The following is a 21,035-nucleotide window of genomic DNA, read 5'->3' on the forward strand; positions in this document are numbered from 1 at the left end:
TCTCTCCTGATCAGCCCCCTGACACCCTCCTTCTTGATCATGCCCCCACCCCCCCCCCCCCGGTTGCAGGTCGCAATGATTCCTTCATTCCTGTTTCCTGGAAGGTCCATTTGCCCCGATGGCATATCTCTCCGTATGGTTAATACTGATTAAGTATGTGTTGTGATTTCCTGCTCATATATGGTCTTGCAGCCAAGTGCTACCTTGTTTGCCTTGGTTTTTTAGTGCCTTTGCCCAATATTGCTCAGTAGTTTTGAGGCATCTTCTGTAGCTTGTGAACTCTGGTGTCTGTGGCAGCGTGTGGAGATGTATTTGGTTTTGGAATTTCTTATTTTAAGGTTTCTACAGAGGCAATCCTTTCACCTCTCCTTTAGCACAGTCTCGGTGCCTCCTGTGTTTGACGTTTGAGTTCATTTATAAAGATCTCAGACAATCCCACATTCTGAGTTGGGAGACCCTGATCCTAGTTTTAGTGGGTGTAGCTGGTGACCACATCTGGCAGTGTGCACCCAGTGTAACACATCATGTTGAATTACTAACAAAAGCAAGCCATTCAGTCCAACCATCCTGTGCTCACGTTCACCTATCTCGACGTCCGTCTCATCAGTTATTCGCCTTCCCGGTGTGGGCAAAACACATAATACAGCCATAGTGCCTGGATTATCTCTATCAGAGGGTCAACACTGCAGGAGCACTGCGTGTGGTCAGTGGCGAAGAAACCCTGCTTTATCAGACTTGCCATCTTTCAGATGAGATTTAAACCCTGTCCCCATCAGTCACTGCTCAAAGAGGCGCTGTGCAGTTCGGACAGGTGTCCTAGGACCAATATATATCCTTCAGTTAGTGTTACTGGAATCATTTCATTTGTTGTTGTTGGTGGGCTCTTGCTGAGTGGTAATTGGTTGCTATAACTTCTGCATCACAGAGACTACCCTTCCAAAGTACCTAATTGGTTGTCAGGGGTTTTGGGAAGATCTGAGACTGTGGAAGTTGCAATACAAATGCAGGAATTTCTTTCTGTCATCTGTATTGTTATTCAGTCTTGGGTTGGGTGCATCTCTCTTTTACCCCTACCCATTCTTCCCGCCCCGTTCACATGGGTGCCTCCCATTTGTACTTTGTAGTTTTTTTCGAAAAGAATGTTGCCAGGATTGGAGGGTTTGAGCTATAGGGAGAGGCTGAACAGGCAGAGACTGTTTTCCCTGGAGTGTCAGAGGCTGAGGGGTACCCTTATAGAGGTTTATAAAATCATGAGGGGCATAGATAGGATAAATAGGCAAAGTCTTTTCCCTGGGGTGGGAGAGTCCTGAACTAGAGGGCATAGGTTTAGGGTGAGAGGGGAAAGATATAAAAGAGACCTAAGGGGCAACTTTTTCACACAGAGGGTGGTGCATCTCTGGAATGAGCTGCCAGAGGAAGTGGTGGAGGCTGTATGCTCGCACAGTTGACTCTCCTGCTCCTTGGATGCTGCCTGACCGGCTGTGCTTTTCCAGCACCACACCTTCTGACTGATGTCCAGTCCTCACTTTCACCGATGCTAGGATTGTCGCCTTGCATGTGTCGGGTGGTAATTGAGAAACGTGACTTCTGATACCTGACCCATCCTCCATCCCCTCCCTCAGTCTGCAGCTGAAACTCTCACCCGCATCTTGTTTTCAACCTCCCGGAACTCTGCTGCCCCGTATTCTAACTCCCGCCGAAAACCTGTGTACTCATCACCCCCTCAACTGCCTTCCCCTAAAGTGGCTGACAACAAACTCGATTTTAAACATTCTCATTCTTTCTTTCACATCCCTCTGCTCTGAAGTACTTGTGTTTCCTCAGGTGTAATCTCTTACACGTCCCAGATTTCCACAGCTTCACACCAGGTGACTGTGCATTGAGGCAATCTGCCTCTGAAATTCGACCTCTTACCCTGCCCCCACCTCCTTAAAACCTGTCTCTTCAACTAAACCGTTGGCTGTCTCTTATTAGTATCTCCCTCTGTGTCAAATTTTGATCAAACAGCTCAGGACGCTTTGTTATGTTATGTTAAAAGTGCTAGGGGAATGCAGGGTGTTGTTGTTGCTGGTGCAGTGGTTTCTCGGAGAGGGGTCCCCTTTTGAGGGGAGGGTGGGGGTGTTGTGCGCGGCACGATGGACAGGATTTGCCCGGCACTCACGTTTCCCTTGTCTTAAACTCTGCCCATGCCAGGCTCTGCCACCCAGCACCTCGGTTGCCGGGATCTACTGTGCCATCGTCGCCCTCTTCTTTACCGTGGTCAAGTCCGTCAACTACCGCCTGCACGCCATGTTCGATGAGGGGGAGATCGTGGAGAAGAGGAACCCGCAGCTTGAAGTGGACGGTGCCAAGCTTGAAGAGTGTGAGCCAGGAGGTGGCGCAGACAGCACCCTCCGGTGAGTGGGGAGCTGCGGAGAGGGTGGGGGGAAATCCCTGCCTTTGAGGTGACACCCCTCCTGCTAATTACCTCCTTCCCAACTCAGTTGGGGGTCAAAGTGCACGCAGGTCTCCTTTTATTGAGCGGATTGGCCATTCGGGGAAAAGCGGAGGAAATGAGCTCGCAGCAACAGCAGGTGCCCGGAGATCGGGTGTAAATGCCTGGGCCTCCCGTCTGTGCCCACAGCCCTTAGGCTGATTACCCGTGTCCGGGCTGGGCGATCGTACCCATCAGGGAGCCAATTGCAATCTCTGTCGCCCGCCTCCTCCTCCTCCAACCCCCCTCAACTTTTAAATCGGGGCGGGCAATCAATGTGAGCCAACGTCCCACGAGTGAGTTGTTAGAAGAGGATCTAACGGAGGCAATAACCCTTATACTGATTGTATCAGGAGCCCAAAAATACACATCGTGCCTTTGGTTTCTCTGAGCCAGTCTTCAATTAACCCCACTTTTCCCCCAACCCTTCCCGGATTGACCTGCCACATATTTCACCTTAGAGTGTTCATCCCCTTCTCTTTTCAAAAACAGACATTGAGTCTGCTTTCATGGCCCGTTCGAGTAGCATCTTCCTGATCAGCGAAGCAAGGTGCTTGTCTTTATCACGGTCTTGATGTGCCGAAGGGCTTTTCTCTATGCTCTAATCTAGGGGGGAAAAAAAAACAAGTGTCCCCCCACCACCTCCTGTTTTGCCAATTATCTTTAATTGGTGTCCCTCTGGGTAGCATCCCTCCTGGCACTGCGAGCGGTTTCTCCCGAGTCTAACCCTGTCGAAACCCCCTTGTGACTTTGTGGTCCTCTGTCCAAGCTTCTCTGCTCTGGAGAACAGTTCCATTTTCTCCTGTCTCTCCGTGTGGAACGGAGTCCGCGGGGTGGATTTGAGGCACACTGGGGTCTTCGGGTCTCAACGTTGGGTCGCGTTGGTTCTCAAACGCTCCTCCTGTTCCACCCCCCCCTCCTGTAACTCCCCCCCCCCCCCCACAGGGACCCAGGGGGAGGAGTGGAGATGACCGTCTTTCGGAAGAATAACACCACGCCGCCCGTGAGATGCAGCTCGCAGCATTCCGTCTTCGGCTTCAACCAAGTGTCGGTGAGTGCTTTCATGTGGCGGGGTGGGTGGGGGCAACTGTTCAAGTGTGGCAGAGGAGGGTATCAGGGACCGTGTCATGGCCGGGGGGAGGGGGGGGGGGCAGCTGTGCTCAGGAGTGGGGGAAGGAGGTGAAGGGGAAACGGAACTGTTTATGTTCGGCAAGTATCTTCTGCACTGCCATTCTGCCAACTCCTGCAGCACTACCAACCCCTGAATGTGGATGTTGTTTTCTTCTGTCTTGTAGGACTTGTTGCCTCACCTGGAAGACAGTGGAACCGCTAAAGGTAGGTGGCCTATCCTGCCGGCTCAGTGAGATGGCCGGGTGGTGGAGTGACTGGTCTAAGTGACAGAGTCCCAAATCCCAAGGCTCCAAATCCCGGTCGGCAGGATTTAAATAACACTTGGGATGCTTAGAAAATATCCCGTCCGGTTCAGAGCCATCCTTTTCCAGTCTGACCTCCAGATCCACCCCCCCACGCATGGCCTGGGCCCTCTGACACGAGCCTGCTGCTCCATTTCAGGGGCAGTTAGGGATGGGTAGCACATACCAGTCCTGTACGTGACACCCGCACTTGCCAAAGAATTTTTTTTTTAAACAATCTGCCATTCTGCTTCCTTGTCTTGGCGGGGTGCATTTCACGAGTTGCCGGATTGTAGCCGATACTTTGCCCGCTGAAAGGACGTAATCGAGCCGCGAGTTGGGTTGTGTGGGCATGGGCCAACTCTTAGTTAATGCCCCGTCACCAGGTAGTGATCAGCAAAGTTCCCCCGAAACGGCGGGTGTTCGGCTGTTCCCGTGTATCGGTGCGTTGACGTGGATCGTGACGTTGACCTCCGGTTCTGGAAGTTGCTGGCATGCACGGACCTCAGAACCAAAAACAAAATTGAAGGGAATGCAGGTACAGAATTCTAACCTGTTCTCAGTGAGTCAAGATGAGAGCGGTGCTGGAAAATCACAGCAGGCCTGGCAGCATCCGAAGAGCAGGAAAATCGACGTTTCGGGCAGGAGCCCTTCATGATTCCTGATGTCGATTCCTGAAACCTGCCTGACCTGTAGTGCTTTTCCAGCACCACTCTAATCTTGACTCTGATCTCCAGCACCTGCAGCCCTCACTTTCGCCTCTGTGGTACTGAGATGAGTTAGCTCCATGCAGACTGAGAGTTTGAAGTGGTGTGTTTTGTGGTGACTTTACTGCAAATTGTAGGGGCTCTTTAAGGTTTTGGGGGGAGACGCGGTTGCATTGTCTGAACAGAGCAGTTTTGGCTGTATTTGGACTCTGTTTCTTGTGCGTCAACAGGGATCAGAGACCTGGTCCGTGAACAAGGCAATAAAAATGTAATTGTCACATCAGCTGACAGAGAGTTACTGAAACTGAACATGCTAGATACAGCAGGTGAGTCATTGGCGGGAGTCCTTTTCCTGCCTCTTTGCCACTGTCTAATGCTGGGTTAGTTGGCTTTTGTTGATAGACAGCAAATAAAAGCCCCACAAGGGCTAGGCAGTTACCATCTCCTGAGTATCTCTCCTTGATGTTTGACATTGCCATTGGTGAATCCCTCACTAGCAAGCTGAGGGTTAACATTGACCCAGAAACCAAACCAGACCAACTCCTGTCAATACTGTAGTTGCGAGAGCAGCTGGGAATTCTGTGGTGAGTAACTCATTTCCTGCCCGTCGTCTGCAAGGCACACACTGCAAATGCGATGGTGTGCTCCCCCACTTGCTTTGGTGGGATGAGTGCAGCTCCAGCTGGGCTCAGATAGCTCGATACCATCCAGGGTCAATGAGCCTGCTGCAGTGACTCCCAATTCACCATCTTCAATGTGTAACACTGCCTCCCAGAGTTTGCCCTCTGCACTGCGTGCTACCCCGACCTACAACCGTCTCAGCCGTTCCTTCACTGTCGCTGGGTCAAAGTTCTGGGAAATTTGGGGCCACAGTGGTTCGCAAAGTTTGCTCACCACCATCACCGTCTCAGGGGGTGGGCAATAAAAGGTGGCATTATCAGTGGCACTGTGGTCCTGTGACTCAGTAAGAAAAATAGTTGTTAGCCATTAGGCAGCCTGACCAGCCTAGATTCTCCAATCACCTGCCGTATTTGGCATGCCCATAAAGACACTTACCAACCTTTACTGATGCACCATAGAAAGTGTTCTGTCCGGATACATCACGGCCTGGTACAGCAACTGGAGGGAGAAACTCCAGGGAGCTGTGAACACAGCCCAGTCCATCACACAAACCAGCCTCTGACTTCACCTACACTCCCCACTGCCTCAGGAAGGCAGCCAACATCATCAGAGACCCCTCCCACCCTCCTTCGTCAGGCAGGAGGGACAAAAGCTTAAACACACGGACCAACAGATTCAAGAACAGCTTCTTCCCCGCTGTTATCAGACTCCTGAATGGACCTTTCAAGTTTTAAATCTCACGTTGATCTCGCTGTCTGTGCACCTTCTCTGCAGCCGTAACACTGTATACCTCCCTCTGTTCTATCACCCTGAGGCACTTTGTATGTTATAGTCTGCCTGTACTGCATGCAAAACAAAACTTTTCACTCTCCCTAGGTACATGGGACAGTTATAAATCACATCAAATCGAATTGCTACCCTCTCTCTATCTCTCTGTCTCTCCCACATTGAGTGTGAAATAAACCCAATTTGTTTATTCCCTATTCCAATCCACTTACTGGACAAATTCTTCCTCCCGTCTGCCTCATATCATTTTCAGCCTTTGCTGAATGTGATAAAGAGCATCAGTTTTCACTGTGTTGGTGCAGGCGATAAATATCAGCAGCAGAATGTCCTTAAGAACTTGCCTGCTCTTCCGTTCACGGCTGTTGGGATCTCCCACAACCAGCCGAGAGAGCAAACATTTCAACACCTCTCCTCTGCCAGTACATTTCCCTCTCGGTACCATCGAGTCATAGCGATTTACAGCACGGAAACAGACCCTTCGGTTCAACCCGTCCAGACATCCCAACCCAATCTCGTCCCACTTGCCAGCACCCGGCCCATATCCCTCCAAACCCTTCCTGTTCATATACCCATCCAAATGCCTTTTAAATGTTGCAATTGTACCAGCCTCCATCACTTCCTCTGGCAGCGCATTCCATACACGTACCACCCTCTGTGTGAAAAGGTTGCCCCTTAGGTCTCTTTTAAGTCGTTTCCCTCTCACCCTAAACCTATGCCCCTTTGGTTCTGGACTCCCCAACCCCAGGGAAAATACTTTGCCTATTTACCCTATCCATGCCCCTCATGATTTTGTAAACCTCTACAAGGTCACCCCTCACGCCTGAGAATTGGAGTTCAGTCCTCTCAGACACGCGGACTTGAACCCAGGGCTGTCTGACTTTGGAGAGAGAGAGAGAGAGAGAGAAAGTGTTGCCTGTAAAGCCATGGCTCGTACCTAATTTATAGAGACCCAACTACTTTATCCCAATGTCACAGCGGGAAGGAGACAAAATAACTGATGAGGCAGATACTTCAGTCCTGTGTGTGCGATGTCAATGTAAGATCGTCTCCAGTAACTTCAATGGGGATTTCAGGAAATGTGGAACAAGGGGCGGTGATGGCCTACTGGTATTATCACTGGACTATTAATCCAGAGACTCGAGCAATGTTCTGGGGACCCGGGTATGAATCCCACCACGGCAGACGGTGGAATTCGAATTCAGTAAAACTCAGGAAATAAGAGTTTAATTGTCTATTGTCAGGAAAATCCTTTAGGGAAGGAAACTGCCGTCCCTTACCTGGTCTCTGACTACATGTGACTCCAGACCCAGAGCAATGTGGTTGGCTCTTAACTGGTCATTTAGGAATGCGCAGTTCATGCTGGCCTAGCCTACAACATACCGTGAAGTAATAAAATAAAAAAAAAATATTGTTGATCTGTTTAAGGGGGAAACTGGATGGACAGGAGCAAGGATTAGAAGGATTGAGTGATGGTGGGGCGGATGATGAAATAGCATCACAGGATGAACGGGGCTCATTGCGTCTCAATGCTGGCTCTGTGTAGGAGTGACTCCGCCAGTCCCTGGCTTTTCCACACATCGCCTCACTATCCTGATAATTATACCAATCCCACCTGTGTGCAGTGCCTCACTTGAGCCTGCCCCCCCCCCACGCCCCCAAGCTCCTGGGCAGTTTGTCCCCGACCCTGCCCACTCACTCAGTCCGTGAAATCGAAAGGTTTCTCACTCTGCCGTCCTTCTGTTTTGCAAACTCAGCGCAGGATGGGGACGGTCTCTCTCTGCTCACTGTGTCCAGGCACCTCATGATTTTGCAGTGCCTCTGTTAAATCCCCTCTCCACTCGTGCTCTCTGTTGGCCATGCCGACTGGTATGGATCGGTGGGGCCTCTGAGGTGTAGATATGGCGAGCGAGGGAGCTAGGTCGCTGCCTGACTCAGTGTTTTTATCTCTCGTCGTTTCAGATTCACCGGCGCTGCATGCCACCAGTGAGGGCCCTCTGCCCCTAGAGACGACCCAGCAGCTGGACACACAGCCTTTGGTGAAGAAACTACCCTCGCTGCCCGTCCAGCAGGTGCTCCCCTCCAGCCGGGGCCTAGCAACGGCCACATCCACGCCGCCCTGCGTCACGGTGGTGCCCGATCTGCGGGTGCACCCCTTGCACCTCGGCCTGTTGGAGCAGCTGGGCGCCTGGCACCCCGGGGAGTCCGAGAGCCTGTGTAACGCCCTGCTGGGCCCCTTGCTGCGCGACCGCCCGGTGGGAGACCAGGCCGGGAAGGAGGAGGGGGTCAGCGGCAGCGGGCAGGAGGGAGCCCGGGAGCTGCCCCCGCCACCAGAGGAGGAGGAGGGCATGCTCCAGGCGATGGGCGCCAAGGCGGCCGGCTCCACCGACAGCTGCTTCAGCGGCACCGACCGGGAGACGCAGAGCACCGTCAGCAGCTACAGGAGCGAGAAGACCAGCTCCACCCGCCTGGAGAGCCCGTCGCTCACCCCGCAGCCGGACCCAGAACCCCCACCGGGGGTCAAGCCAGGCAGCGACACGGATAACCTCTCGGACAGCGAGGCTGTCGCCACCCCGGATGCCGGTCCCTCGGCTGAGGGGGCCCTGCGGTTCGCCTTCGCCGGCAGCGAGCGCCTCGCTGGGGCAGGGGACGACCCCTTGAGCTCCTGGCTGAGCGACAAGCTGAGCGCCCCCAAGGCCGTAGGCCTGGCCGAGCCTTCCCAGCATGCCCCGCTGCAGGCAGAGAGGGCAGTCCGCCCCAAGGAGCTGAGCCTGCTGGGCCGGGGGCCGGGCCGACGCTCCGGCAGGAGGAAGGGCACCAGGAGGCACGGTGGCAGCACCGGCAGCTTCGATTACCGGCGGGACTACGCACCGGTCAGGACGGCGCTGGGCGCCAAGGCCTACAGTCAGGGCTTCTTCGAGGACGAGGACTCGAGCGACCAGAGTGACCTGAGCCATGCCTCCAGCCTGCGCTCGCAGCCCAACTACAGCAGCTCCTCCAGCTCTTCCAGTGTCACCTCGCAGTCCTGCTCCTCCCCTGACGCCCAGAGGCCTCAGGGGACCAGGCGGCGCAACGCGGCCCGCTCCGACTCGGAGCCGGGTCCCGCTTCCACCATCGCCCTGGCACCTCCTCCCCCCTGCGAACCGCCTGCTAGCGCCAAGACCCACGCCCGGATGCTGAGCGTGGGCGGCACCGGGCAGCTGGAGCTCGGCCCGGGCAGCACCCGCACCCTGACCGCCTCCAAGTCTGACCTGGAGGCCCGGGACAGCGAGCCGCGCTGGCGGGAGCGGTTCTCCCGGAGGCTGGAGTCCATTGGCAGCGCCTGGAGCCAGTCGGAGGGGGCAGTCGGTGGAGGTAGGTCACGGGGGGGGCGGGGGATTGTTGATTCCCTGGGTTTGCTGTGAGTGGGGTTGGGGGGGGTGGGGGGGGTGGAGACTGCAAGCACACACCTGTTTACGCTCCTGTCAGAGTGTGATCTCTCTCCGCAGCTCCTCTCGCCCACCATGCACCCCACTTCACTCTCTCCCTCCCTCCCTCCACTTGCCCTCTTTATTTTCGCCTGTTCTGTCCGATTTCTGTGTAAGTGCCCAGCCCATCCCAGTTCCCTCCTGCTCTTGAAACTCCCATGAGGTTTTGCAAAGAGGCGTCTCTTTCTGTTCTTCCCGCTGTAAGTGATTGACAAGGCACATTGCCATTTCTCCGGCAGTTCCCATGGGGCGAGGGTGACTTGCCTGCACTTTGGGTGATGGAGGGGTGATCTGGATTGGCTGAATAGTCTGATGCCAGAGCTCAGGGCTGCTGGTGTTAGCTGAGGCAGATGGATTGGTGTGTCACTCTGGATACAGTGCTCACTTGATCTCTCTGGTGATGCTGAGAGTGATTGGCACCTTCACTGATGCTGCTCCTCCATTATAGAAACCCTACAGTGGGGAAACACTTGGCCCATCGAGTCTGCACTGACCCTCTCAACAGTAACCCAACCAGACCCATTCCCCTTCCCTATTATTTTATATTTACCCTTGACTAATGCACCTAACCTACACATCCCTGGACACTATGGGACAATTTAGCACGGCCAATCCACCCTAACCTGCACATCCCTGGGCACTATGGGACAATGTAGCATGACCAATCCACCCTAACCTGCACATCCCTGGGCACAATGGGACAATTTAGCACGGCCAGTCCACCCTAACCTGCACATCCCTGGGCACTATGGGACAATTTAGCACGGCCAACCCACCCTAACCTGCACATCCCTAGGCACTATGGGACAATTTATCACGGCCAATCCACCTTAACCTCCACATCCCTGGGCACTATGGGACAATTTAGCACGGCCAACCCACCTTAACCTGCATATCTTTGGACTGTGGGTGGAAACTGGAGCACCTGGAGGAAACCCCGCAGACATGGGGGGGAACATGCAAACTCCACACAGTCACCTGAGGGTGGGATCGAACCTGGGTCCCTGGCGCTGTGAGGCAGCAGTGCTAACCACTGAGCCACCGTGCTGACCTAAGTACGTGCTGAGGCACGCGATTCCCATGGGAATGTTGCTTTTTGTTCAGGGTATTCCTGGAGCATTTTCTCTGCCGTCCTATTGACGATTACGGAGCAGGGAGTAGAGAGCACTTGCTTCAGGAGTCTTGTAGCAGGTACGCAGGCAATATTTGCCATCATTCCCAAATTATGGAATTGTTCCTGTCCTCCAGGCAGCAACAGAGTTTCCCAAAGCGGGGATGAGGTCGAGAGCGCTGGGGCAACCAATGTTACTGTAGAGCTCAGATTGTATCCGAAAGGGATGAGGTTTGGGAAGCTGCGGCCTCCAATGTCTGTCAAGGATTGTGATGGTCTTCGTGTTGTCTCGGAGGGAACCCTGCCGGAAATCGCCCTCCGGTCTCGAAGCAGTACGCTGCTCTCTGCTTCCTATCGCTCAGCTGTCCTCTATTCGGTGCGGACTCTGTCCCTTTTGTACTCTGGGATTCAGTTTTGCTGATGAGCCTGTAGTTTCAAATTCCTCATACATTTGATGAAGAGAAAGTGTGGATAAATATGGAGGGTCAGTGCTGAGGGAGCTCACCGCTGTCAGTGGATTGACACTGAGGGAGCTCACCGCTGTCGGTGGGTCGGCGCTGAGGGAGCTCCGCGCTGTCGGTGGGTCGGCGCTGAGGGAGCTCCGCGCTGTCGGAGGGTCGGTGCTGAGGGAGCTCCGCGCTGTCGGAGGGTCGGCGCTGAGGGAGCTCCGCGCTGTCGGTGGATCGACGCTGTCCACATCAAAAGATTGATGAACCATTGAACTTACTTCGGTGTGAAGTTAAGCACAATCCTATCCGTCCTGTGAATGGAGCTTTGGGGGAGGAGGGGATTGTTGAATTGGTTTCAGTTTAAACGCTGCTTGTGACATTGGACTTTTGGTGTGTCCTCCTCCCCTGCCCAGCACCAGCTCTGGAAGAGCCTGGGAGACGGGAACTTACCAGCAGTGTGAAGAGGACACAGGCAATGAGGCGAAGACACAACGCAGGCAGTAATCCTACACCGCCTCCCTCCATCATGGGCTCACCGCCAAGGTACCGTACTCTGTTACAGCCTGGTGGGAGGGCTGCTGGATTGTGGGTGGACTGCTGTTACAGATGCACTCTGGGGGGAGCGAGTCTATTCAGCAATGCAAGTGTGAAGGGACTGCTATAAGAATTGGCATAATCCTGGGAACACCCCTCACTGGGAGTCCTTGACACACAGGGACAACATAGAGTTAGATACTGAGTATAACTACCGTATGGTAAGTAACAAGAGTAGATTAGATTACTTTAGATTAGATTACTTTACAGTGTGGAAACAGGCCCTTCGGCCCAACAAGTCCACACCGACCCACCGAAGCATAACCCACCCAGACCCATTCTCCTACATTTACCCCTTCACCTAACACTACAGGCAATTTAGCATGGCCAATTCACCTAACCTGCGCATTTTTGGATTGTGGGAGGAAACCGGAGCACCTGGAGGAAACCCACGCAGACACAGGGAGAATGTGCAAACTCCACACAGAGTCGCCTGAGGCGGGAATTGAACCTGGGTCTCTGGCGCTGTGAGGCAGCAGTGCTAACCACTGAGCTACCGTGCCGCCCATATCTCCCTCGGCCTTAAAAATATTTACAGCTCCCTCTACTCTTTTAAAACTGAAAGCAAATCTCCCTTTACTCTCTCAAATGAAAATTAAAGATCCTGCCACACTATCGCCATTTAACACTCCCAGGACATGGATAATATAGAACATTACAGCGCAGTACAGGCCCTTCAGCTCTCGATGTTGTGCCGACCTGTGGAGCCAATCTGAAGCCCATTGAACCTACACTATTCCATTCTCATCCGTATGTTTATCCAATGACCATTTAAATGCCCTTAAAGTTGGCGAGTCTACAACTGTTGCAGACAGTGCTCTCCACGCCCCTACTACTCTCTGAGTAAAGAAACTACCTCTGACATCTGTCCGATATCTATCACCGCTCAATTTAAAGCAATGTCCCCTCATGCTAGCCATCATCATCTGAGGAAAAAGGCTACCCTATAACCTGGTGTTGTGTGATTTTTAACGTTGTAATCCTCTGATCATCTTGTCTGTCTCTATCAAGTCACCTCTTTACCTTCTTCCTTTTAATGAAAACAGCCTCAAGTCCCTCAGCCTTTCTTCATAAGACCTTCCCTCCATACCAGGCAACATCCTAGTAAATCTCCTCTGAACCCTTTCCAATGCTTCCACATCCTCCCTATAATGCGGTGACCAGAACTGTACACAGTACTCCAAGTGTGGCCACACCAGAATTTAGTACAGCTGCCACATGACCTCATGGCTCCAAAACTCAATCCCTCTCCCAATAAAAGACATATCGTAGCCTTCTTAACAACCCTATCAACCTGGGCGGCAACCTTCAGGGATCTATGCACATAGACACCAAGATCTCTCTGCTTATCTATACTACCAAGAATCTTATCATTAGCCCAGTACTCCTGTTACTCCTTCCAAAGTGAATCACCTCACACTTTTCCAAATTAAATTGCATTTGCCACCTTGCAGCCCAGCTCTGCAGCTTATCTATGTTCCACTATAACCTGCAACATTCTTCCACACTATCCACAACTCCACCGACCTTAGTGTCATCTGCAAATTTACTAACCCATCCTTCTACACCCTCATCCAGGTCTTTTATAAAAATGACAAACAGCAGTGGCCCCAAAACATATCCTTGCGGTACACCACTAGTAACTGAACTCCAGGATGAACATTTCCCATCAACCATCACCCTCTGTCTTCTTTCAGCTAACCAATTTCTGATCCAAGCCACTAAATCACGTTCAATCCCATGCCTCCGTATATTGTACAATAGGCTACCGTGGGGAACCTTATCAAACACTTTACTGAAATCCATATGCACCACATCCACCACTTTACCCTTGTCCATCTGTTCGGTCAGCTTCTCAAAGAGTTCAATAAGGTTTGTGAGGCGCGACCTATCCTTCACGAAACCGTGTTGACTAATCAAATTATTCCTGTCTAGATGATGATAAATACCATCTCTTATAATCCTTTCCAACACCTTACCCACAACCGGAGTAAGGCTCACTGGTCTGTAATTCCCAGGGTTGTCTCTACTCCCCTTCTGGAACAAGGGGACAACATTTGCTATCCTCCAGTCTTCTGGTACTGCTCTTGCAGACAATGACGACATAAAGATCAAAGCCAAAGGCTCGGCAATCTCCTCCCTAGCTTCCCAGAGAATCCTACGATAAATCCCATTTGGCCCAGGGGACTTTTCTATTTCCACACTTTGCCGAATTGCGAACATCTTCTCCTTATGAACCTCAATCCCGTAATAGCCCGTATCTCAGTATTCTCCTTGACAACATTGTCTCTTCCCTGTGTGAATACTGACAAAAAATATTCATTTAGCACCTCTCCTATCTCTTCGGACTGTACTCTCAACTTCCTGGAACTGTCCTTAACAGGCCATAATCGTACTCTAGTCATTCTTTTATTCCGGACATACCGAGAGAAAGCTTTAGGGTTTTCCTTGATCCTACCTGTCAATGACTTTGCATGTTCCCTCACGGCTCCTCTTAGCTCTCTCTTTCGGCCCTTCCTGGCTAACTTGTAACTCTCACCTGCCCTAACTGAGCCTTCACGTCTCATCTTTACATAAGCCTCCTTCTTCCTTTCGACAAGAGATGCAACTTCTTCCATAAACCGTGGTTCCCTCACTCGACCACCTCCTCCCTGCCTGACAGGCACGTACTTATCAAGGAGATGCTGTAGCTGTTCCTTGAACAAGCTCCACATTTCAATTGTGCCCACCCCCTGCATGGCGTTAGATACGGAGTAAATCTGTCTCTATGCTTTTAAAATGGAAGTAAAGCTGCCACATTTACATTGTCCCCATCAAAGAGCCCCAGGACAGGTACAGCATGGGATTGTGTATAGCGTAAAGCTCCCACATCTGTGTTGTCCAGTCGGAGAGTTGTGGCCCTCTCTTGTCCTTTTGTCTCATAGTCATACAGCCTGGAAATAAACAGTTTGATCCAACCAGTCCAGGCTGACCGTGATCCCAAACTGAACTAGTCCCACCTGCCTGCTCCTGGCCCATATCCCCTCCAAGCCCTTTCCTATTTATGAGCTTATCCAAATGGCTTTTCAAAGTTGTAACTGTACCCACATTCACCACTTCCTCTGGCAGTTCATTCCACACACAAACCACTCTGTGTTTAAAAAAAGAAAAGTTGTCCCTCATGTCCTTTTTAAGTCTATCTCCTCTCACCTTAAAAATATGCCCTCTAGTTTTGAGGTCCTTGCCATTCACTTTATCCCTGCCTCTTATTTAATTAACCTCATTAAAGTCACCCCTCAATCTCCTAGTCTCCAGTGGGGAAAAAAAGTCCCAGCCAATCCAGTCTATTTTTATAACTCAAACCTTACATTCCTGACAACATCCTGGTAAATCTTTACTGACCCCTCTCCAGTTTAATAATATCCTTCCTATAGCAGGGTGACCAGAACTGCACACATTATTCCAGAAGAGGCCTCACCAATGTCCTGTACGACCTCAACATTACGTCCTAACTCCTGTACTCAAAGGACTGAGCAATGAAGTCAAGCGTGCTAAATGCCTTCCTAACTTCAAAGAATTATGTCCCTGAGCCCTTAGGTCTCTCTGTTCTCCAACTCTACCCAGGGCCCTACCATTAATTGTGTTCTCTGCGACTATCTGCATGGGATTGCTGTGAACTGTTGTACTCTGTGGAGGCTTGAACTTTGGGCCCAGACCCGCAGATGTGAGCCTGCCCTTCATTCTGTATCCTGGCTGAATGGGGAGAATGTGGGTGACCTTTACTATGTAACTGCACAATGCATCCCCAGTGCTTCAGATTTAAAATCCTCCGTCTTGTTTTCAAAGCTGTCCATGGTTTGCGTCTCTCCCATTCACCGTGACCTCTTTGCAGTCCAACAGACCCTTTGTGGCTGATGTTGCTCCAATTCTGGCAAACGGTGAATTACTGTACCCTTGACAGCGATGCTTTCAGCTTCCTAGACATTAACATCCCCATCGAAACCCCCTGCTGATATTTAACACACGCCTTCCAACCAATCCCTTTGCCCAAGCTTGATCACTTGACCTGATATTTCAGTATATAACTCCATTTTAGAATACTTTGTATAATTCTGGTCGCCCTGCTATAGGAAGGAGGTTGTTAAACTAGAAAGGATTTGGCACGATGGCTCAGTGGTTAGCCCTGCTGCCTTACAGCTCAAGGGACCCAGATTTGATTCCACCCTCAGGCGACTGTTTGTGTGAAGTGCACATTATCTGCCTGGGGTTTCCTTCAGGTGCCCCATTTTCTTTTTAGATTAGATTCCCTACAGTGTGGAAACAGGCCCTTCGGCCCAACAAGTCCACATTGACCCTCTGAAGAGTAACCCACCCCGACCCATTCCTCTCTGACTAATGCACCTAACACTATGGGCAATTTAGAATGGCCAATTTACCCATCCTGCAAATCTTTGTTTCCTCCCACAGTTCAAAGATGTGCAGGTTAGGGTGGTTTGGCCATGGTGTCCAATGATGTGGTGGCTAGGTGGCTTAACCATGGGAAATGCAGGGTTACAGGGATAGGGTCTGGGTGGGATGCTTTTGGAGAGCTGGTGTAGACCCGATGGGCCGAATAGTCTGCTTCCACACTGTAGGGATTCTGTGACACATTTTTAAAAAAGATTTACATGTATGTTGCTGGGAGTGGATGGTTTGAGTCATTAGGAAAGGCTGGATAGACTAGAACTTTATTCCACAGAACATCACAGGCTGAGGGCTGGCCCTATAGAGGTTTATAAAAACATGAGCTGTGTAGCCAAGGCCTTTTCCCCAGGGTAGTGGAGTCCAAAACTAGAGGGCACAGGTTTAAGGTGAGAGGTGTAAGATTTAAAATGGAACTAAGAGGCAACTTTTTAACGCAGAGAGTGGTGCATGTCTGGAATGAGGCAGTGGTGGAGGCTGGTACAATGACAACATTTAAAAGGCATCTGGATGGGTACATGAATGGGAAGGGTTTAGAGGGATACGGGCCAAATGGGAGCAGATGAATTTAAGATAGTTGGTCATCATGGACGGGTTGGACCGAAGGGTTGGTTTCCGTCCTCTGTGACTTTCTGCTAAAACCCCTGGGAAATGCCTCTGATGAGAGATGCTGTGTGTTCGCCGGTTTAATGTTGTGTTGAATTCTCCGTGCAGCCTGCAGGACATCCAGAGGAATCGGACAGCGTCACAGTCACGGACACACGCACTCCCTGCTGCCCTGCACTTTGCCAGCTCGCTGCTGCTCTCTCGGGGCCCTGTGCACGAGGCTTCTAACTTTGACGACACCTCAGACGGAGCAGTTCACTACTTCTATGACGAAGCCGGTAGGTGCTGGTCCATCTCTCGTGGCTTTTTATTCCCGATCTCTGCTTTTACGGTACCTGAGAATTGTAAGTGCAGTACACGTTGACTTGCTTTTTGATATAAGAGCCACTATGTGGCAGTTTACTCCGGGACCCCTGACTAGGGATGGGGGTTAAATGTATTGGGTTAACGAGTATACATCAAAATCCACAGCTGAGAAATGCACCATTTAATTGAATAGGTCTATGTGGGGATTTGTGTACCATACCGAGCACCTCCCAACACCTCTTCAATAAACCTATCAACCTGTCCATTCCTTCCTCTGTTGTTGTGTCTCTATCCATCTTTCCTTAAATGTATCTATACTGCTCACACCAACCTGTGGTAGTGAGTTCCACATTCTCACCACTGTGTGAACAGGTTCCTCCCAAATTGGCCGCCCTGCTATCGGAAGGATATTATTAAGCTGGAGAGGGTTCAGAAGAGCTTGCCCAGGATGTTGACCAGGAATGGAGGGTTTGAGTTATAAGGAGAGGCTGGGACTTCTTTCCCTGAAGTGTTGAAGGTTGAGGGCTGACCTTGTAGAGATTTACAAAACCATGAGGTGGATAGGTAAGGTGAATGGCAGGTGTCTTTTCTCTAGGCTGGGGGATTTCTAGAAGAGGGGGTATATTTTTAAGGTGACAGGAGAAAGATTTATAAAGGTCATGGGGACAATTTGTTTTATGTAGGATGGTTCATGTGTGCAATGAACTTCCAGAGGAAGTGCTGGATGGGGGTACAGTTAGAATGTTCAAAAGACATTTGGATAAGGACATGGATAGGAAAGGGTTTGGAGGGATAAGGCAGGAGCAGGCAGGTGGTTTGGGATTATGGGCGGCATGGACTGGTTGAGCCGAAGGGTCTGTTCCCATGCTGTGTGGCTGTATGACTATAATCATTCAGTGACTGTTTGCATCACTGACTGTCAGTCTTTGTCTCCCTCAAAAACCCAACAATTCCTCTAATTCTAGCCCAATGCTTCCCAACCTTGTGCACTCTCCCTCTCTGACTCCAAAGAGCCCTCAGTGAGGCTTAACAGAGCGGAAGAGAAGGGAACAAGACCTATTGGGGGAGAAATTGCTTCAAAATACAAGCCTAAAATTTCAGCCTCTGACCTTCTCTTGGGCTCCTGACTCCCTCTTTGGGAAGCATTGTTTTGAAATCTATCAGGTCAGCTCCCTGCTTACGCTTCCCCAGGGGTAAAAGCCTGAGTCTGTTCAGTATTTCCTGATAGCTGCTCAGTTCGGGAATGATAATGTAAACCCTTTCTCCTGGCTCAGTTTTTTCACGTACTTCCCTCAGTCCTACTGAGGCCGAACAAGTGCTGCCCAAGGGCCAGTCGGGGATTGATTGTGACACCTTCTTTATGTTGAACAGCCTGTTGCCTCTTGATGACTGGACTCTGCACACAAAAGACGGCAGTTTGGATGTGGCGGTGGAGGGTTGTTGCTGTTGCGTGTGGGGCTGTGCTCGCATCCAGCACAAGTTTGGGGAATGGGGGAGAAGGAAGTATTTTAGTGACTTCATCAGAGGATTGTCCCGACTCAGTGAGGCAGTGCACCAGTAATTACACCTCCACTGTTCCTGGAGTCGTCACAAATGTGAATTCATATAACCCACTGAATAGTCCAATTTCACCTGTCTAATTCAGGTTAAAAGAATGTGCCACACCAGGAGTTTTATCTTATGAAGAAAATCGCTATTTATTGTCATCAGATTGTTTTTAATCACCTGGGGGGGGCACGGTGGCTCAGTGGTTAGCACTGCTGCCTCACAGCACCAGGGACCTGGGTTCAAACTCCCTCTGTTTGTGTACAATTTGCATGTTCTCCCCGTGTCTGCGTGGGGTTTCCTCCGGGTGCTCCAATTTCCTCCCACAGTCCAAAGCTGTACAGGTTAAGGTGGAATGGCTAAATTACCTATAGTTTCCAGGGATGTGTAGGCTTAGGTGGATTAGCCATGGGAAATGCAGGGTTACAGTGATTGGGTAGGGGGAGTGGATCGGGATGGGTCAATGTGGATTCGATGGGCCAAATGTCCTGTTTCCACACTGTAGGGATCCTGTGATTCAATGGCAGGTGAGTAAAGTGAATGACTAACTTCTAAGCCTGTAACATAAGCTTAACCCCCTTTGTAAAATTCCCGTACATATACAAACAAGTACACGTATTGTATATAGTTTCCTTGGCTTAAAACAGTGTCTTTTCCCAATTTCCCACGTCCACAGTCCAGAAACGAAACGGGTGGTCTTTCCGAGATGCATGCTGGGTGAATTCTCAATTATTAAAACACTGCTCTCCTCATATTTAAATCTGCACATATGTGCTGGTGAGGTGAAGGCAGCAATTTGAGAGGATAGCATTAAGACAGGTCTGCCATGATTGAGTTGAATTGTGGGGCGGGTGGTGAAGTGGAGAGGCTGAATGGCCTCCGTTTATTGCTATAGAAAGATACCGCTGGTTTTAGAGCTGTGACCCCATAAACAAACGGTGGGGCTGTCCCTCTATCTTACTGAGCCACTGATCCTTTGCACTATTAGTCACAATTTACTGACCGCTATCCCCCTTCCTGTCCTTCTGCTGCAGGCGTCCGCAGGTCCTACACCTTTGGCCCGACGGGTGGTGGCTACGAGAATCCAGTGGGCCAGCAAGTGAGCCTGGAGCATATCTCCAACAACGCATGGCAAGTTACACACTGTCTCCTGTGTCCTCCTCCAATGTCACCCACTCAAATCTCCTGTTTCCTGCCGCTGTGCCTTGTCCTCAGGAGGTGCTGAAGGATTTCCTGACTGAGGTGCGATTACGTGTGTGGGCGATTCAGCCCCTCGAGCCTGCTGGGCCGTTGGATAAGGGTGTAACTAGTCTGGCTGTGATCCCAACTCACGTCCTTGGCCATTGTCCAGTCTGCCCTTTGTTTCTTGGCTGACGAGGGGGTACGTCTGTCTCTGTCATAAGTGTGTTCCACTCACCTCTCTGTCGAAACCCCAATGGACCCAACTTGTCCCATAAGGTGACCTTCCTGCTGTTTCCATCCCCCTCCAACCGCCTCCTCCCCCAGATATCCGTTGCAGATGCACAGCAGGATCCCACAGCATGGGGGCCGTTCCAGCAGCAGAACTGCTGGCCCTGGGCTCTGCGAGAAAACTCCCTCTGCCCTCCTCCGACAGTTGTGGGATATTTGAAGCTTCAGATGGACACGGGCTCTGTTCAAAGTTCCATCTGACTTGCGGCACTACCAACCCTAACCCGACGGCTTAGTGACGTTACCGGTGGCCTGTTAATCCAGAGACCCAGGTGGTGTTCTTAAGGACCCGGGTTCAAATCCCGCTACAGCCAATGTAGAATTTGAATTCCGTAAAAATCTGGAATTAAGAATCTAATGATGACCACGAATCAGTTATCGATTGTCAGGGAGAAACCCATCTGGTTCACTGATGTCCTTTAGGGAAGGAAGCTATCATCCTTACCTGGTCTGGGCCTACGTGTGACTCCAGACCCACAGTGATGCGATTGACACTTAACTGCCCCTCTCTTGGATGGATGGTAAATGCCAGCTCAGCCAAGGACACTGTCACCTGGTGAATGAATGACTGACAGCCCGCCCCCACCCCTCCAACATTCTGACACCATTCATATTCCAGAAATCTGCAGAGTTATTAACCGCGATTTCTCTTTTCTGTGTGATCCAGGGATCATCAGTCCCACTCTTCCAGCTTCACCTCTGCCGACGCTCCAGAGGGAATGCCAGCGCTGTCGCTCCTCCAGCCCCGGCCTGTGGTACTCCAGGGAATGCAGGTCCGTAATGTGCCGTTGGAGATTCCTGAGGTAACTGAGGTTCACTGCAGATTAAAAGTAGCCTCTTTCACATTGCTTTCCTCCTTTGTGTGTCGCAGTGTGACGTGTTGACCTTCTGTGTTCCTTGTTTTGTGAGCTGGATAGGTTATTTGACTGCCATGGTATAGATAGTCTCTCCCCTCCACCTTCCTAGTGATCACGCGCTGGCCCCTAGGTAAGGCAAGTACGGTAGCATGTTATTGTGGCAAATGGAGCAACAGTCCCTTTGATCACCTGCA

At 51.1% G+C, this 21,035-nt stretch overlaps 1 protein-coding gene across 1 annotated transcript in view; it reads left to right on the forward strand.

Annotated features, from left to right (window-relative positions):
* The window catches only part of LOC122543844 (pecanex-like protein 3), a 63,068-nt gene that overhangs the window by 3,077 nt on the left and 38,956 nt on the right, over nt 1–21,035 (forward strand). The window contains exons 2-10 of the mRNA XM_043682662.1: nt 2,194–2,396; nt 3,419–3,524; nt 3,769–3,808; nt 4,823–4,918; nt 7,959–9,350; nt 11,437–11,566; nt 16,772–16,941; nt 19,549–19,645; nt 20,652–20,787. Of these exons, the coding sequence (XP_043538597.1) occupies nt 2,194–2,396; nt 3,419–3,524; nt 3,769–3,808; nt 4,823–4,918; nt 7,959–9,350; nt 11,437–11,566; nt 16,772–16,941; nt 19,549–19,645; nt 20,652–20,787 (2,370 nt within the window). The remainder of the gene's footprint in view (nt 1–2,193; nt 2,397–3,418; nt 3,525–3,768; nt 3,809–4,822; nt 4,919–7,958; nt 9,351–11,436; nt 11,567–16,771; nt 16,942–19,548; nt 19,646–20,651; nt 20,788–21,035) is intronic.

This window comes from Chiloscyllium plagiosum, chromosome 45, assembly GCF_004010195.1.
Source record: "Chiloscyllium plagiosum isolate BGI_BamShark_2017 chromosome 45, ASM401019v2, whole genome shotgun sequence".
In the NCBI taxonomy this organism is placed as follows: Eukaryota; Metazoa; Chordata; class Chondrichthyes; order Orectolobiformes; family Hemiscylliidae; genus Chiloscyllium; species Chiloscyllium plagiosum.